The 21113-nt window shown below is 37.5% G+C and overlaps 1 protein-coding gene across 4 annotated transcripts in view; it reads left to right on the plus strand.

Moving 5' to 3' along the window:
• Positions 1-21113, plus strand: part of LOC106870470 (fibroblast growth factor receptor-like 1) — a 96515-nt gene that overhangs the window by 39111 nt on the left and 36291 nt on the right. For 3 of the 4 annotated variants that reach the window (XM_089362108.1, XM_089362107.1, XM_089362109.1), the window contains exon 2: positions 8886-8982. In XM_089362108.1, the coding sequence (XP_089218234.1) occupies positions 8904-8982 (79 nt within the window). In that variant the 5' untranslated portion in view covers positions 8886-8903. Of the gene's footprint in view, positions 1-8853; positions 8983-21113 lie in introns of all 4 variants that reach the window. The other variant, XM_089362110.1, reaches the window with a different exon arrangement.

A 21113-nucleotide genomic window follows, 5' to 3' on the forward strand; every position in this document is an offset into this window, starting at 1 on the left:
CATGTTTGTCTCTTGACGCAAAATGGGCGGAGCTTTGCAGTTTGGACAATCTCGTGTTTGGCTCAAAATACAACAGAAGCATCATCCTTGCCGTAGGAACGGGAGAGTTACAAAGAGCCATGCTGTTGTATAAAGTCTTCAAATTTAAAGGTGTAAATTAACTGTGAATAAATATTAGCGCGGTTCTTTCACTTGTTGTCTGGCTCGAAAGCGACAGCATTCGGTAAATTCCGTCAATTCACTGAACCAGCAATTGATCCGGACTTTCCGGCGGACATGGCGGAGACGTACGGACCCCTCCGCCCCTTTAGAAAAATGAATTGTTTTTATGGAATCCCACGTTTTCGGCTATGGAGAATTCCAATTCTGAAAAAAAAATTGTTTGTCAAATTTCAATTTTTCAAAAAAATTAAATTAAATTTAAAAAAAGCAATTACCCCGACCCCTTCCCTTGCACAAACCACATTGAGACCTATTGATCCCGAATCAAAAGATGCTTAAAGTATATTACTGGACCATCGGCCGATATGAAATGGTCTCGCGTCGACGAATCTCTGGATTTACGGCGAAGAAAAATTTCCAGAATTTCTATCCATTTCTCAAACACATTTCCGAAGGTTTATCCCCGCCTCAACTCCAAAACAGCCGAACATGGCGATGGCGGAGGTTTCAATTGTCAAAAAGAAAGAATGAACACTCTTATTTCACTTTGTCAAATTAATGCACGAAATTACTCTGAAAGAAACCTTTGTAGAAAAGTGAGTAGATTGATTACGATATGTTATCGCAGTTTTGTGAGATTTGGCTGTTATTTCTAGCATATTTTCTCTGCCGTTCCTTTTCAGTTTCAGCGGAATGGAGTGGGGTGAGTGGGTGGGTGGACGACGAATCAATTTTGAAATTTCCTCACAGAAAATTGGAATCTTTTTTTTTTTTTCCATATTCTTAATCGCCATATTTTTCCACGTCGATTGAAAAAAAAAATTCGAAAAAAGGTTAAAATTTTAAAATTTAGGATGGAGAGTGGGGAATTTAAAATTTTGAGAAAATAGTTTTTGGCATATTCAGAATTTCCGTCATCGGAAACGGCGATTTTTCAGAGTAACAACACCAGCACGATTTTCACTAAAAAAAAAAAAAACTCGGATTTTTTTGCGTGGAATCAAGTACTCTGACATCCTTAATATGCTGCAAATCCCTTATTTTGGTTCGGAAAAAGCCCCCCACCCCCGCTCCAGTCCCGGATTCATTGGAAATTTTTTTTTTTCGTTGAGTGAATGAATCCCTTTGACATCCTAATATGCTACAAAACGGGGAGGGGGTGAGTTGGAAGCCCCGGAAATTTCATCCACCCCTAACCCCATTGATCTTTTCATCAGCACGATTTTCACTAAGGAAAAAAATTTTTTTCAATAAATCTGGGACCTGGGGGGGGGGGGGGTTCCCTTCGTCCCCCCACTTGTTATTCCAAACCAAAATAAGGGATTTGCAGCATATTAGGAGGTCAGGGTACTTGATTCCACGCAAAACAGGTTGATCCTTCGTGCTGGTCTACTTGTAAACATTAACCTCTATTAGAAGAAGTATTCCTAACTAAGAATAGAGCGGCGTCCCAGTATAATCCACCTCCTAATAATTCAGGGAATTCTAAGGCACAAATATATATATATAATATATATATATATTTCATTTCTGGATTTGGTTTGCAAGATTCTTTATGTGAGTTCGTGTGTTAAAACATATTCTGTTGTGTCTGGGGAGAGTCATTGGAAAGACTTCCGCCCCACCCCCTATTTTCTGTAGATACGAATTTTGTAGACCAATATTGTTGAGAAAGAAAAAGAGTCAAGATTAAATGCAAAGTATACATAATTGAGTTTTTAAATGACTGAAATAACAGGTAATTGAAAATGCAACATTTCATGTGAAACAACCTAATATATATTTATATATATCATATATATGTATTTGTAGATATATATGTTAGAGTATATATGTGTATGTATTACATCGGTTGCAGCTAATTGCATTCCTTTATGTCAAAAGGTCACTTAGACATTCACTTGAGATCAATAAAATAATTGTTCGAGAAATATGGATTAGGTTTCTATGATTGACTAAGTCATCGGATGTGGTACCCCAGCATGGCCACTGTCCAATGACATTAACTAGTGAAATAATATAGAAAAGATATGTGCAGATTTGAAATTGAAGACTGACAACCATTTTGCATAGAACCAGTCTAGGAAATGGAATCAGGTTTTTGGAGTTTTTTTATCGATATTAAAAATGTTGACTAAAACATTAGATCTGCCCTTATTGTTCATGGAAACCTAACTTGGACCATTCTGTGAGAGTTGTTTGTACTAACTATTGAGCCAAAAGAGGCCATCCCATTGATATTTTGATATTCCTTTAAAAAAAAAACAATTAAAATGGCCAGGAAATGATTGGGTTCAATATATAGAAAGCTTTGCCTGTAGATTCTTGTTTGGTTTTAACTTTTTCTTCAGTTATTCCAACCTCTGGAACCAGTTTGCTTCTTTCTTTCTCTCTCTCTCTCTCTCTCTCTCTCTCTCTCTCTCTCACTCTCTCCCTCTCTCTATATCTATCTATCTATTATATGTATTTATACTATATTATGAATCCCTATTTCCAAAACCTGCTTTGGTAAAACTTGGAAGTTAGAGCCAGCTTTGTAGAATGAATAGTTGACTCTATTCCATAGAAGCAATTCCTTATTTCGTTAGTGTTTATTCATTAAAAATACTAGTATTGATTAAGAGTTGCATAGATAACATGTGCACATGGAGAGAGATAGACAGACAGACAGATTTAGACCATGTGCATGCAAGTAGATCTACATGTACATGTGGATAGGTAGATATACACTTATGTAGAAAAGGCATGAACATCCCAACTTCTGTTTCTCAGCTTCCCATTTTGTAAGTTCAAACATCTTGTGTATAAGAAAGAAACCCTTCCATGTCTTTCAAGAATTTTCTTTTCCCATTTGTAAAAGGCATATATACATACATGCATGTATATGTGTGCGTGTGTGTGTCTATTATATATATATATGTGTGTGTATCCATGCAAATTAATGCTTGTCACTTCAAATTATGTTTAACTATATCAGTCTTAATGTGTGTGTGTGTGTACAAACCGCCCACCCACCCATGCATACACTTTCCTATGATTGATAAGTTGCTTAGTGTCCAGTTGCCATGGTACTCGGTGACCCTGTCTCCCTGCAGCCTCCTCCCTTTTTAACCTTCATTACTGACCCCTTTCAAGCTAGTCTACCACTTACAAATGACCCCTATATAAGGGCTCCTTTCAGCATTTTTAAATTTGTCTCTCTATAAGATTGTTTATGTCTTTGGTGGAAGTGGTGGCAGAGGTCGAGGTGGTGGTAGAGGTGGAGGTGGTGGTGGGATTGAAAGAGATGGATGGAATAGGAGACAGACAGGCAGGCAGCTGGATGGATAAGATAGATAGAGAGACACACATAAATAGAAAGGTAGATAGATAGATAGACAGACAGACAGACAGAAAACTAGATATAGGTAGATATGTAGATATATATATAGACAAGCAGATAGATATATATCTGTTACCTTTTACTTATTTCATTCATTAGACTGAGGCCAAGCTGGGGCACGACCTCGAAGAATCTTAGTTCAACAAATCAATCCTTGTACTTATCTATATATATAAAAATGAGAATGTGTGTCTGTCTGTCTGTCTGTGTGAATCCCTAAAACTCGAGAACTACGCAACCAATTTCAGTCAAATTTTACACATGCCTTACTTAGGGTTCCAGTTGTGTTTTAGTCAAAAAAAATTATTAACTTCTTGCAGAGTTCGAGCACACGGCAACATAATATCTCCTCCACTATTTAAGTATTACGTGTCAAAAGTGAAACAAAAACACTCATGTCAAATACTTTCACTTTAAAAATGAAACTATTCCACTAACTGAAACAATCACATTTCGATACTGTAGTGACAGATACTTTCACAGAGAGAGAAAGAGAGAAAAAGAGAGACAGAAAGAGAGAGAGAGAGATGTATATGTATACATATACATGTATATGTACACCATTTCGATACTGTAATGACAGATACTTTCAGAGAGAAAGAGAGAGAGAGAGAGATGTATATGTATACATATAGATGTACACGTATATGTATATATATATAGATCTATACATACATGTATATGTGTAGATGTATATATATATATATAGATGTACATATAATATGTACATCGATGTATATATATATATAGATGTACATGTAATATGTACACATATATACATATATACATGCATACAGATATCTATACATATATACACCCATCACACACACATACACATGCACACAAACACACACATTAGTCATTTGTTTTATTATCCAAAACTACGTCAAAAGTACTAAATGGATCTTTATGAAATTTGGAAATTATATTCTTTGCATAACGGCCATAACTCCCATGAAAATTCATATATTTTTGATGTTGATGAAATTTTAACCTGAACATAGCAGATGAGCATTATTTAGAAAATGATGTCACACGTTATCGAGGCTACCATTCTTTCTGGATGTGCAAAAGGGGATGACGTCTTTATTCCAAGAATTCCTCTTACTCCATCAGGAGCAGACATTCCTTTTACATTCAGAAGACTACAATTCCCCCTTCGTGTGACTTTTGCCATGTCCATAAACAAATATCAGGGTCAAACACTGTTTGTAGCTGGTCTTCTCTTGGAAGAGCCCTGCTTCTCACATGGACAACTGTATGTTGGCTGCTCAAGAGTGGGCAGCAACAAAAAACCTATTTGTATATGCTCCACAAGGGAAAACAAGGAACATAGTTTACAATGAGGTGTTATAATCACAACAGCAAGAAAGTATGTACATGATCACCTTCTTTTACGAAACTTCATTGACTTTCATATATTTATATTGATATACATATATATACGTGTGTTTGGGTGCGTGTGTGTATATACATCTCTATATATAAAGATGATGCGTAGTCTAGACGGCGTTTTTAGATTTCATTATTCTCTTTAACCCGGGCAACGCCGGGTATTTCTGCTAGTTGTCTATAAGCTGGGTCCTTTTTCTTTTAGCTAACCACTAAGTTTTGGACACAAAGACACACACACGTTTATTTATTTCAGTCATTTGACTGCAGCCATGCTGGAGCACTGCCTTTAGTTAAACAAATCAACCCCCAAGACTTACTCTTTGTTAGCTTAGTATCGGTCTCCTTTGCCAAACTGCTAAGTTACAGTGGACGTAAACACACCAACATTGGTTGTCAAGTGATGGGAGGCGGGAACAAACACAGACACACAAATACATGCATACATAAATACATACATATATATATATATATATATATATATATATATATATATATATATATATATATATATTCAGATGAATATGGTACTTAAGTTGAGGCACCAGAATTTAGTACGGTATTATCCATACAATTTCAAAGTAAGGTAGTTAAAATTACCTTACTTTGATTATATATATATATATACATACGATGTGGTAAGTAGCTTGCTTACCACACAGCTAGTCCTGTGCCTATATATAAATAGAATATATATATGTACATATATGTACATACTTACACACATATATATATGCATATATGGATACAGGACGTCACAAAATGTAAACAACATAAAATACGAAAATAACATGAAATACGAAGGCAAACTTGGGTATGCGAAGAAGAGAAGCAAATGGAAAACGACAAGTAACATAAAGAATGACCCTTCATCAGTTGTCGGCTGTTCATCTACTACACATTTTGAGCATACACCATACTTCTTTCAGTTTCCATCTACCAAATCCACTCACAAGGCTTTGGTTGACCTGAGGCTATAGTAGAAGATACTTGCCCAAGGTGCCACTCAGTGGGACTGAGCCCGGAATCATGTGGTTGGTAGATAAATAGATTGATAGATATAGATTTATATCTGTCTACATATAATTGCATCAAAACATATATTAATACATATACCAACATATACATGCACACACACTTGGATTTCTTGTTGTAAGCATACACACAAATACATGCACATATACACATATATGTATGTATGTGTGTGTGTGTATATATATATATATATATATATATATATATATTTACACATATATATGTATACACACACACACATATATATATATATATAAAATGCACACTGTTTCCTATATATATATTCACTCTAGTTTCTTGCTGCAAACATACACACACACAGATTCAGTTATTTTATACACATTTCTAACTAATTACACATGTATGTTGCAATGTAGACATAACGAGACAGATGTACGCCTCTAGCGTTTGGATATATTACGTGCTCTAATGCTCTCTCTCTCTCTCATCTCTATATACACATTGTTCATTTGTACATGTATGCACACACACGCACACACACACACATCCTCTTTCATCACTTTTATATATTATATTCTTTATACATTACTGTTCCATTCCCTTGCATCCCCCTCTAAGCACACACATGCACGCACACAGTAATTTCACATATGTAATATAGTGAGGTTGGAAAGTGTTGACCAGATGTGTTAAAAATCTAAAGATAACAAGCAAGGGACACAACTGCAATGAGATCAGCTGAGTGCAATATTCCAGCAATAGAGACCAAGATAGACGGAAAGATTGGATCTGGTTTGGTGGTTTGTCTCTCCATCCTTCTTACTACACCCAATACACACATGACCACCACTCCTCTACTCTGCTGCTATCATACACTGCTATATTACCAACACTACCACAACCAATCTACAGTCATGTCCTCACACCACTGCATGCTTCTATCTCCTCTACACACAGCCCCTCCTAGACCCTATCCTTCCCTCACCCAAACTTCTTCCCTAAAATAACTCCATAAGCCCTATTTACAAAGAGATAATGGATTTTCTCTCCCACCCAACCCAACCCTACTCTGCCACACCCACTTTTCCAATGAAGTATGGAAGCCCTTATCAGGCTCACAACATTTATTGCCACAACACTCTTCCATACTTACTACATGTACTGACTTGCATTGCACTAGCAACATGTGTGTGTGTGTAATGGTGTGCATTGACATGGATGTGTATGTCTGTACACACACACACACACACAGGTATTTCTTTCTATATGCTTGTGGTCTGTATATGCAGATATACATATGTGTGCGTGTGTATAGATGCACCAATAGGTAAATATACTTTCATGTCCAAAAGACCCAAGTAAATATTCAAATATTCATATAAACACACAGGTGCGTGTACACACACACACACTTAGCAACATCTCATGAAAATGAAAAGAAAAAAACTTTATTAAATTTTTTGCTTTGTATTTTGTTGGGTGTTACTGTGATGGTGGAAGAAGTTTAATCAAGACCTGATGGTAGCGACGGTGGGAGTGAAGTTGAAGGTGGAGCAATGTTTGTGTTAGAATAATGAAGATTAGATTTACCAGGCAAATATTGGATCACAGGTTGATGGGGGTGGGAGGAGCTGTTGGTCTTTCGTATGTGTATATTGGTTTATATGTGGGTGTGTGTATATGTATATATATATATATATATATGCATTTACAAAATCTACAAATAAAGGATATATGTGTGTGTGTATATATATATATGTGTGTGTGTGTACGTATATGTGTTCATGTGTGTATATATATGTATCTATGTGTGTGTATGCATATATATGTAATGTATGTGTTTGTACATCAATTTTCCAACACAACTGGAATAAATATTGTAAAAAAAAGAAAGAAGAGAACGTTTCCATCCCACACCATGTCACGAAAGGAACGAGAGAAAATAGCATAGATTGGGGGGTTTGAAAAGAATGTTGGGTGGGGGTGGGGTACTGTGTTAGTGTTAGAACCATGTTTCCATGGCAACACAGGTAGGATGGTTTGCCACAGTTTGGACATTTTCATAATGTTCCAATAACAGTTTGTACAAGTGAATGTCTTCCCTGCTGCAGGTATTAAACTTATGTGGTGCTGGTGGTGGTGTTGGGACCTGTCCTTTGCTTTACACATAGATAACAGTGATCTCCCTTGGCTAGATAATGTTGATCACTTTAGAAAGCCCTCTGCCCTTCATCCAAGGCCTTGCTCTTCGAGTTAGTAAACCAGATATTGCTTTAAATTCTATTCTAATCATATTTCTCTTGAAATACTCTACTTGTGTGCTTCAAGCAATTTGGAAAATTATGGAGAATTTGGAAAGATTCAGTGAAGTAAGTCTTTCATTATTAAGTTGGCGTATGGAACATAACAAAAACCACAATTATTCTGAGATGTTCTAATTTTCGTAGAATCATTTCAAATTTAGGGGCTTTGTATGATACTGAGAGAGAATGTCAAGCTGATATCAGAATCTTCAACCATACTCTCCTCTTCCCCTAAACCAGACCCTAACAATATCATGGTGTATATATATATATATATATATATATATATATATATATATATATATATATTGAACAGTGAAAATGAGTGCTCAACACCACACTGGTGGATAAATATTCTTTATTTGAAGGTTAACAAGTCTATCCTGTTTTCATTGGAAGAGATTTTCACAATTTCTCAAGCATGCCACATGGAAGTGTATTCATTTTCATTTGGGAATAGGAATCCTGTTCACTCTCATGTAATTTCATGTATTCCCCTTCAAAATGGAGATGAGTACCAACACTTCCACATGACATGCTTGAACAATTGTGAAGATATTTTCACATAAAACAATTGGTAGCTTTAGGGTATGTATATATATATATTTATATTCACAGTTGTGATTAAAATGTTTTTCTCTCTAATCCAGATTACTACATTGACCAGAATGGATCTTCAGAAAAAAATATTCTGGATTCCCTATATACTACAGTGGTGCCACCTATTTGCACTGTGCCTTGCCAAAGGTAAGTCGCCTTCCTTCCTCTCTTCCTTTTGTTATTCTACACAATGTGAGCAGGGCATTGCCCATAGCCATCTAAAAGAAAGTTGACATGAGTGATATTAATGTGTTATATTCTTGGCAATAATATTTGTTAATTCTCCTCAAGTCCCCACTTAACTGCTGTAAAGTGTTTTGTCACCAACAACAAATATATTTTTGCTGTCCATAAACCATAAAACAGTGAACAGAGATCAGAGATGTTGTGATCTCTGTGAAGTAACCTGAGGTATTAAGGGATTTAAGGCTTAGACAAGTCTCTCCATTCACTGCCCCCAACACCTACATATTCTGTAATAATGGGATAAACTGAATAGAAAATGGATTAACACACGACTTTATTATCATTATAATCAGACGTGTGTGTGTGCATGTGCATATATATATATATATATATATATATATATATATATATATATATATATATATATATATATATATATATACACCTATGTATATAAGTGTGTGTACACTTTGTTATATGGTAGGAGAGAGTTCTAAGATGGTGAAGTGGTAAAATCCAGTGGAAAAATTCCAGAGGTGAAATAGACTGTGAAAGAAGGATTGGGGGAATAGTATCATGAAGCCCTATGTGGTGAAGGAGGAAATCAGACGGACAGCAAGGCAAGGGGAGATAATAAATAGAAGAGTGTTTGTGTGTGTGTGTGTGTGTGTGTTAGTAAAGGAAATAGTAGAGCAAAGTGGGTTCATACATTAATATATATAATATATATATATATATATATATATATATATATATATATATATATATGGATGGACGTGTGTGTATGTATATGTATATCTATGCATATGCAAATATATCATATACATGTGAATGTGGATATGCCTATGTATATATGTGTGTGTGTATATATATATCATGTATTCATATATATGAATGTATGTATATATATGCTTATATATCATATGTGGAATGAAGGCGTTTCCCATTGCTTTCCTATGCCAAAATCCTTGATCAACACAAGATTACAGTAGAAGCCCCTTGACCCCTGCTGGCATACAATGGAATCAAACCTGGAACCACAGACTTGTTTGTCCAGCCATTCCTGCAAGGCATTGTTACCGTTCTTGAAGAGTTGGCTATAAATCACCTGAAACCAATAACAGAGAAATAATATTGGAAAACCTGTGAAAAATGAGAACCTGTCTGCAGTTGCATTGTGGGAAGGCTGGCTGGTCGGAAAGGATCCATTAGTTGTCATTTTAGGAAACAGACGCACTTAACGCTCGTTAACATTTAATGCAACACTTGCAACAACAGTGCACATGGCAACATGACTGTATTGAGTACAGACACAGACAGAACTGCTCCACCCAGAAACAGCTGAGGAAGGGGTGGAAGGGGGTGGAAACTGATCAGTAAACCTGGGGGTAACCAACACTGCCCCCACCTACCCAGCCAAGCATCTTCAGAACCACACTCTTGTCTGTACTAAAGGTCATCCATTGACCTTTATCACCCCACCACCACCTCCCTCTACACATTTAGCATTTCCTTTCACCCTGCTTGACCTCTCCTTGCTTTAGTGCATTGTGTCTGAGGTGGTGCTAATGGTGGTGGTGGTGCTGCTGCTGATGGTGGTGGTGGAGGTGGTGGGTGAAAAACCATGGTGATGATGATGATGAGAAGGATGACAGCAATATTTGTCTTTGTGGAAACAGAAGCATCACCACCATCACCACCACCACCATCGTCAATTCCATTGTAGGTCTTCATTTGTAAATATCTTATTTCTGAACTACGGTTTCCAAAGCATGTTAAGGCCCTTAGTGTATACCCCCACCACTCTTCTGTCATGAAGACCCCCCCCACTTAATGTCCCAATCGCCCCCCCCCCCAACCTCCTTACACTCTACAACTGGTTATAAACCATTAACAATTAACATCAATTATAATTAACTATTAATTTGCTAATTTATTCCACACCTAGTTATAGATGATTAACATCGTTTGTTAAAATTAATGATATTCAATGGAAATTATCAACTTTTTATTATCTCTTCAAAGAATAATTTAGTAAATAACTTAATTATGAAGTTTAATTATTTAAAAGTAAGAAAAGAGATGAGAGAATTGTTCAAGAGCGGGACACCATCAGCAGGTTTTGTATTTAATTTTCTGTTGCAAATGTAGTTTAAAGGATACCTGAGAGTGAGTGAGAGAGAGAGAGAGAGTATGAGAGATAGAGTGTGTGTGAAAGAGAGAGAGAGAAAGAGACAAATAGAGAGTATGAGAGAGAAAGAGTGTGTGTGTGAAAGAGAGAGAGAGAGACAAATGGAAAGTGTGAAAGAGAGAGAGAGAGACAAATAGAGAGTATGAGAGAGAGAGTGTGTGTGAAAGAGAGAGAGAGAGAGACAAGTGTCCACTTGGCAGTTTTTCATCACTTTTACCCTTTTAACACTTTCTCATTTCTTTTACCCTAATATAAATGGCAAAATGTACAGACACTAATAATCTCTCTCTCTCTCTCTCTCTCTCTCTCTCTCTCTCTCTCTCTCTCTCTCTCTGTATATATTCTTTTACTCATTTATTTGTTTCAGTCATTTGACTGTGGCCATGCTGGAGTACCGCCTTTAGTCAGACAAATCAACCCCAGAACATGTTCTTTGTAAGCCTAGTACTTATTCTATCGGTCATTTTTGCCAAACTGTTAAGTTACGGGAACGCAGACACACCAACATCAGTTGTCAAGCGATGGTGGGGGGACAAACACAGACACACAAACTTATACATATATATGTGTGTATAAAGATTGTCATACCGGCCATGACGAAGGGAAATAGCCCTGAAACTCGAGTCGCCTTTATATATATATATTTATATTTATATATTTATATATTTGATCCTTTATATTGAACACTCAATATTTCATCTACATTCAATACTTTATTTCATGGTGCCATCCATTTTTATTTTATTTTATATTATATATTGTATATTATATTATATATTGTATATTCCATATTCTATACCCCACATTAGTTCTGCAGGAATATAAATAAAACATAAAAAACAGACAGTGTTGGAACTCTTTTAAGCAAAATAATATATTCCTCTATACACAATCATACAAAAAAATCCACCTTTTTTTGTATTTATTTTTACTCGCATATATCAAATCAGACTGGAGCCTGGTGTTGCCATCCGGTTTCACCAGTCCTCAGTCAAATCGTCCAACCCATGCTAGCATGGAAAGCGGACGTTAAACGATGATGATGATGATGATATATATATATATATTTACAATGGGTTTCTTTGAGTTTCTGTCTACCCAATCAACTCTCAAGGCTTTGGTCAGCCCAAGGCTATAGCAGAAGACACTTGCCCAAGGTGCCACATATAAAGTTTCAAATGGAAAGAGGTTACTCTTTCACAGGGGTGTATTCTATCCAAACATACACCGGTTTAGCTCCATATCGATTAATATACTTGGAATTCATTAATTTGTGTTAGTAGTAGTGTTAACACTTATGAAGTTCCATTTGTCATTATAGATGTTTTCATCCATTCAGTATAGGGGAATAAAATTTTAGTAACATAATATAAGGAAAATGGAGAGACTCAACACAGAAAAAAAAAATCAATTTATTTAGATAATAGTCAATTTGATATTGCCTACGTACGTTTCAATTTCTTACCTTCATATTTTGCAATTAAGATTGCATTATGTACTTAAAAGGTAAAAATCTCTTCAGGGCCAAAATTGACAAATATTCGCTTACATCCTAATGGAAGGAGAGTTGCTTACCAACTGAAATAGAAGCATGTGATTGTGTGTCTGTCTTTTGGATTCCTGGCGGCAGCGGCTTATTCTATCGGTCTCTTTTGCCAACCTGCTAAGTTATCGGGACGTTAACACACCAGCATCAGTGTCAAGTGATGGTAGAGGGATAACACAGACACAGTGGGACTGAACCCAGAACCATGTGATTGGGAGGCAAGCTGCTTACCACACAGCCACTCCTGCACCTATACAGAGAGAGAGAGAGTGTGATAGATATAGTTAGATATAGATATTGATGTGTATGTATGTATATATGTATGTGTGTGTGAATATATATATATATATATATATATACACACATACATATACATACATACATGTGTGTATGTATATATATATATATATATATATATATATATATCATATATATACACACAAACACATGTATATATATATATATATATATATATATATATATATATATATATACATATATATACATATATACATATATATATATATATATATCCATGCACATACATACATACATACATACACACACATATGCATACAGATACACATACACACGAATGCACACATGTATTCCTTCTACATATAAGACAATATCAAGGAATTCGTTATTCATTAACATCTCCCCACACCACGTCAGCCGCACCCCATCCCTCGGTTCCAATATTGGTCAGTAGGGTGGAGGAGTGAGAGGTGAGGGCAGACCATTCAACAATAGATTCTTTTCAGACTTTAGCTCAGCAAGATCACTGATCCTAGTAAATGGCTTCTTTTGTTTGGTCTGTTCTATGGCTTCCTGGATGTGGCATACATTGGGGGCGGCCAGAGGAGGCGGAGGTGGAGGGATACATATATAAGGAGAGAGGGTGATAGCTGTGTGTGTATATACGTATGTGTATGTATGTATGTAGGCTGTGGAATTAGATGGTGTTGGTGCTGATATCTGAAAAGAGAGGAAAGAAGTGCTCAATGCTGAGTGTACAGGCAGAGGAGAATGAGAGAGGTGAGGGATATGTGGTGGTGTTTAGTCCCAGGCCAGTCTTGGTCCAGCAGACCTACAATCAAAGGTGTTCCAGCCATGACCATCTTTATTTTTGCGTATCAAAACCCAACAATGGTGATGGTGGTAGTGGTGGTGGTGTTTAGACTGAAATGGTGTTAGAGGCTATATGAACAATGGTTATCATTATATACAGGGTTAGAGATTATGAACTGTATTGAAGACAATGGCTTTATGGTATATAATGGGGGTGGGGGAGAGTGTATAATATATATACGTGTATATATGTATGTATGTATATACATATGTATATATATATATATATATATATATATATATATATATGCATATATGTGTGTTGTGTAGCATCTATATTATAGTGTGTAGTTTACAGTGTGTATATATAGTGTAGCATGGTGTAATATATGTGGGGGAGGGAGAGAGAGAAAGAGTATATCTGCACTTGTGTTGTCATATATGTGTATGTATATACTATATATGTGTTTGTGTGTGTGTGCACATATCTGCATATATCCCTTATCTCTGTATGTATGTGTGTGTATGTGTATATCTGTATATCTACAAACACCACATGTATACATATGTGTGTATTATATGAAAGAATGTGACAGAGATATGGAGGTGATAACGCAAAACAAAAGGTGGAGGCAATGGTTTTGTGTGTATATATGTGTATATAGATATGGTTGTTTGTGAGCACAAATGTGTTCCTGTGTGTGTCTGTGTATATATAGGTGTGTTTGCAATGGCTCTCTACTGTGTAGGTGTGTATAAAAACATATTTTAGTGTGTGTGTGTGTATTGTTGTGAAGAATCAGTGGTGAAAATAAAGACCGGCTGTGATTGTAGTTTGGTTTGAGTCCAATATCGGATTGCTTGGATTAGAATGGATCTATTGAAGGTTTGTGTGGAGATAAAAGAACAATATCCCCTCCTCCCCAACACCCCTGCGTAGATTGGATAGTGACGAGGGGTGGAGGGACAGTGTTAGCTATAGTTGGGGCTTTATTAGCAACACTTTCATTCAGGGTTCAAGCCTTATCACTGCAACCAAGTTTATTTGTTTAGGTTTTGTAAACAATGACGAACCCATAACTGCCTGAAGGTGTTAGCTATTCAGTCATTCGTTAATCATCATCACCTTCATTCAAACATCAATGTTCCGTGCTGGTATGGGTTGGACACTTTGACAAGAACCACTGGGTCCAAGGACTGCATTGTGATCCAGGGTCTGCTTTAGTATGGTTTCTATGGTTTGCTGTCCTTCCTAACCCCTTTCTAGCATGAACTGGGTGCTTTTTTTTTCCATCGCACCAGCACTAGGGAGGTCGCCATGCAGTTCACTGGACTACAAACTTTGAGGTAGGTGGTGGGGAGGTCAGTTTCATGCTAGGGGATGAGGGGGTTACTATTAGAGGTGGTGAGCAGAGAAGGTTCCTGCACAGGAACATTTGACCCCACTGAATGGAGCTCCTTGTCATCTGGACCTGTTCAAAGTAACATCATGAACCCTAGAACACCAGGCGTTGTTATACACTGCCTGCAGAGCCCTTCACATTGTAGTGGACACCACTCCTTAAACTACTTGATCCTCTACACCAAGGGTTCTCAACCATTTTCTATCTATGGACCCCCTTTGATTGCTCTTTTATTCTGGTGGTCCCCCATAGCCATTCGATGTTTGAAATCTAGTTTTATAGAAACTTCATTCAAAATTTCTGTTTTGTCTTTTCACACAGTGTGTGGGCTGAACTATGTAAAACGGTTAAACACCTCGCTGCTTCTTGCACTACATACATCTAAAGCAAAAGTTTTTGCAGGGGCCCGTAAAATACTATTGTGGTTCCCTCAATTTACTATTTTGTTGTGTGGACCCCCCCAAAATCTTATATGGTCCCTGGTTGAGAGACACTGCTCTACATTAAACTAGAATATCACACACATAGTCAATTGAGGCTGAGCCCTCCCAAGGCCCTCCATGGAGCATTAGTCCTATTGTTGACTCGATAACACTCTGAGGATTCCAGGGCAGAGTCTGTAGGAGATGTGTGAGAGAGTACCAGTGCTGTTGTTTGGGGTATTTTGGAGTACTTTGTAGTCCCTTGTACTATATATACACATATATACAGATAGCTAGGCAGAAGACAGCAAGAGAAAGTGAGTGAGTGGTATTAAATAGATATAAATATTTACAGAGAGAGTGAATAAAAGTGGAGAGAACCCATCTCCACCCCTAACTGTAGGGTGTTGCCCCCCCTTCACCCATCACCACCATCTCCAAACTATGTAAAGGTCAAGAGATGTGTCATGAAAGGGAACAACTTTACTGTCTGTTATTTTTCTTACACCCTGCCACTCCTATCATAATAATAGACTATTCCACATTGTGTTCCAAGCATAAACATTCTCATATGCACGCATACACACAGACACATACATACATATCCACATTACATATGCAGCCATAGGTAAACATACCTATATAAACAAAAACATATATATATACATACGCACACATATGTACATATGTACACATGCACATTCATACACACATACACACACACACACACACATATATATATATATATATATATATACATATATCATTGTATTGTGTTCTTTTTGTTACTTTCTTTTAACTATTTTCAGTTTTTCTTTGCATGATATGTGTGTGTATGTTCATATATATGTATATATATCTGTGTGCGTATATATATTATGAGTGTGTGTGTGTGTGTAGAGAGAGAGAGAGGGGGGGGGAGGAAGAAGAGACTATGAAGTCTTTGATAAACATAGACACATACATAAACATTCTTAAAAACACATAAACATACATGGAATGTGATGAAGGTATATACACACTATACACACTGCACACCCTATACAACACCAACCCATAACAAGACACCTTCCTCCCCCCCCCACACCACCACCTTCTCTAAATAGACAAAGATGTTTGAAGTGAAACTTCCCTCTTTCTAAACAGGGATGACAGTTGGTGTATATACATGTGTGTGTGTATCTCTCTATATATTTGTGTATGTGTATGACAGTGTACATACATACATGTATGTGTGTATGTATACTTATGTGTGTGCATACTTATGTATGTACATTTGTTGTTTGTGCCTATATCACTAATACATGTGTGTGTGTGTGTGTGTGTGTTTTCATGTATGTATACATTATATGATGTATATGAGGGTAAGGGTATATATAAGGCTATGTCTAATAGAGAGTGTATATTTGAACCTACCACAGCTCCTCCAAAGCCACTGTTTCAGTTTATTCCCTCAATATACCCCTATGTTATACCCCACAGGGGCTACCCCACAGGGGCTACCCCACAGGGGCTACCCCCAGAGTACCACACAATTGTAATGTACAGTATTTCTGTTATAAAGCTGTATAAAACATCTTATAAGCAGACTTTCAGGATTAATTAAAAACATTCAGGGATCAAAATACACACATCTATATTAGATAGATAGACAGACAGACAGACAGATAGATGGGGAAGTACGTAGGCTGGTAGGTAGATAGATAGACAGACAAACAGACAGGTAGGTAGGTAGGTAGGTAGGTAGGTAGGTAGGTAGGTAGATAGATAGATAGATAGATAGATAGATAGATAGATAGATAGATATAGTCATGACTGTACAGTGATATGAAGTTTGCTTCTCAACTACATGGTTTTGGGTTCAGTTCCATTGCTTGACCACTTGGGCTACTGTCTTCTCCAATAATATGTGAGTCTGAAGGCAATGTGGTTAGGGGGGGGGGTATTTGGTTCACAGTTGTAAGGTTGTGAGTTCAATTCCCAACAGCACATTGTGTCCTTAAGCAAGACACTTTACTTCACATTGCTCCAGTCCACTCAGCTGGCAAAGAGGAGTTGTACCAGTAATTCAAAGGGGCCAGCCTTGCCTCATTCTGTGTCATGCTGAATCTCCCTGAGAACTACATTAAGGGAATTTGTGTCTTTGGAGTACTCAGCCACTTGCACATTAATTTCACGAGCAGGCTGTTCTGCTGACTGGATCAGCTGGAACATTTATCATCATAACCAACGGAGTGCCAGTGTGTGTGTCTTGACATTGCATGATTGTTGTAAACGAGTGTCAGTGTCATACAAGCAGTGCCATTTCCAAAATTTGTGAGAATGTGGCCATTGGGAAATATTACCTTGCATGGAAACAGGTGAGGATTGGGGGTGGGAAGGGCGTTTGGCTAAAGGAAATCTGCCTCAGTTAATTCCAACAAACCCATGCAAACAGAGAAAAGTAGACATTAAAACAATGATGATGATGATAATGATGATATTTGTGTGAAAGAGAGAGAAGTGGAGGAGGAAGTAGTAGGGAATGTTGTATAGATTGTTGGTAATCTTGGAGAAACATGAACCATTGAAGAATTTATGTGAACCTTTTAGTGGCACAGGGCCAATATTTGCTGCCAGCGAGCTTGACGGCTTATGTCATTTTATACCATGCATATATGCATACACACACATATATGTATGCATACATATAAGCATACACACACACACACACAAGCATATATCTATATTTGCAAATACAAATATATTGTCATCATCATTATCGTCACAATTTAGCATCTGTTTCCCATGTTGCCATGGGCTGGACAGCTCACTTCTTATACAACAATATTTCATGACTAGATTTTAGTCAGAAACCAACCATTCATTTGTTTCATTTTGACCCATGTCCTTCCTTTGTACCGCTGGCCATGTCCTTCCTATCTCTGACCACTTCACAGAGTGTCCCTTGATGGGTTTTTATTTTGGCACCAGTTTTAGGGAAGTGACCTGACCCTACTAAGGCTGCAGAGTTCCTTCATTGCCCTAAAATGTATCCATAGAATAGTGAGGACTGAATAGATAGACTGACAGGCAGGTGGGTGGGTGGGTGGGTGTGTAAGTAGGTAATTAGACAGAGTGAGAGTAGGGTAAGTAGATGTAAGTGCAAACACACAAACACAGGAGTTGATTTATATACTCCAGGGATATATACACATAACTTCAGTTACCACTAGAGTATATTAAACTAGCTTCAACTATCCTTGGAGTGTATCATAGATATGATATATCCCACGGATAAACCCTGCGGTATATTACAGCCATTCAGAAATAACTGTATCAATACGCACATGCCCCTCTGTACGTGTGTGTGTGAGCGTCAGTGTCAGCACTGGCAATCGGTCAATAATTTCATCTTTAATAAAGATTGTGCTAGAAACTACATTAATTAATGAGATGTTAATATTGTTGTCAATGGTAACAGTCAGCTGGTTGGTATCGGGAGGGGGGTGCCCATGTGAGGAGGGTCCCATGAGAGGATTTAACACCAAACAACAATAGCTATGGCACCTGTGACACCTTTGAACCACCACCATTAACCTTACCATCATCAATACCCCTAACACCCTTCCAAACATCCCCTACCTTTGCCCACCCCATTACCTGTGAGATACCCATCCATTTATACCCACTATCACGCTAACTAATTCTACCTGACAAGTAGACATCAAAATATATTCCTAGATTCACTTCAGCTACCCCCCCCCCCCACCCGGGTATATCAACCTAACTTCCCTCTGGGGTATATCGGAGCGAGTCAGAAGCAATTGTATCACTTCTACACAACATCGTTTTTTTTATTTTCTCTCACTATACACTCCCCTATCTTATACACATCATGCTGTTGTACAAAAACTTCAGTACGTACATACACACATACATCTGTATGTACACATATACATATGTCTGTATGTACATCCATAGATATTTATGTTCCTACATATTCTGCATTAAATGTAGAAGCAGTGATGAGTGACAATTGGAGTACTCAGCCACTTGTACATTCATTTCATCAGCAGCCTATTCTGTTGACGGGATCAACTGGAAACCCCATCGTCAGAAGCAACCAAGTGCCAGTTCATCTAATCATTGAAGGTCCTTTTTATAAAAGTTGCCGCCCACAAAACATGGTCTTTTCCCACACACTTGCCCCAACAGAACAGACCTTTCTCAATCGGCCTTAAAATCAGAACAAAACTCCATCTGTCCCTTTGGAATAAACTAAGTTTTAGTGGAGAATGGCATCAAACCAAATGAGCAGTTTTCTGCTACATGGAGTTGGTCATTCGGACTTACTGGCATACACACACATGCCATTGTTGTACTGGTGCCACATAAAATGCACTCAGGTGACTCTGGTATTAGGAAGGGCATCTGGTCATAGAAGCCATGCCAAAACAGACAAATGGTGCCTGGTGCATAGATTCTATCAAACTGTCCAACCCATGCCAGCATGAAAAACTGATGTTAATTGATGATGATGATGATGCATGTATATATACACTCATACCAGTTGAGTATATACACAAATATACAGCCACACACATACACACACATGCACACGTATGCATTATTGACAAAAATGTGGTAGATGTTTTCCATGAATGCTACATGTTCTTCACAAAAGTTTCATCATTTTCCCCCATCAAACATGGCTTCCTTGTCCAGATTTTATTATTTCTCAAAATGGAATTAGAATTTTATTTTCAAATCCGCAGACTTTGTGTTGCTTGGACTGGCCCTGCTCAGCCCACATCAACATGATTTACTATAAACATGTTGTATACACAAATATATCCACACTTCTATTTCTGTGAAGCATAAATCTCACAGTGAGGGTGTGTGTGTGGACTAACCCTATTCAGCTGGGGTGGGCTGGGAGGGAGAGACAGACAATCATACAAGCTATAAGGGTACATCCTACACTGGGGGTGTGGGGACTGTTGTTATATTGATTTATGTAAAGATGTCTGTTAAAGGATCTTGATCCTTAGTTCCACTAAATTCTAACTACCCACCCCAGCATGAAGCCTCTTCTTAAATTTTCATTTTTTTCTCTCTACCCCTTCCACACACCCTCACCCTACCATTATGCTAGAAATAACAGCAGAATCTCCCTCAAATTACATCTTATAGCCTTTAAAAGGGAGTGACACATTAAATACTGTGAGGCATATGGTCATGGATGGATTGTATTTGATCCTATATTTATTCAGTCACAGCTATCCAACACTCACCACCTAGTACTACCACCACCACCACCACCACATTGTCATCTCAACCTCCTGTCACCCAGTAAAGTTCCTTCATCAAGGGTCACTTACCTCTGAACCCTTCATTGTCTGGTTATAAAATAGGGGGAAGCCAAGCATGAAGTGGGGGGAGGGTACTGTGTAAAGGTGATAAGGTAGGTATGTCAA

Source organism: Octopus bimaculoides, chromosome 14 (genome assembly GCF_046866305.1).
Source record: "Octopus bimaculoides isolate indiv1 chromosome 14, ASM4686630v1, whole genome shotgun sequence".
Classification (NCBI taxonomy): Eukaryota; Metazoa; Mollusca; class Cephalopoda; order Octopoda; family Octopodidae; genus Octopus; species Octopus bimaculoides.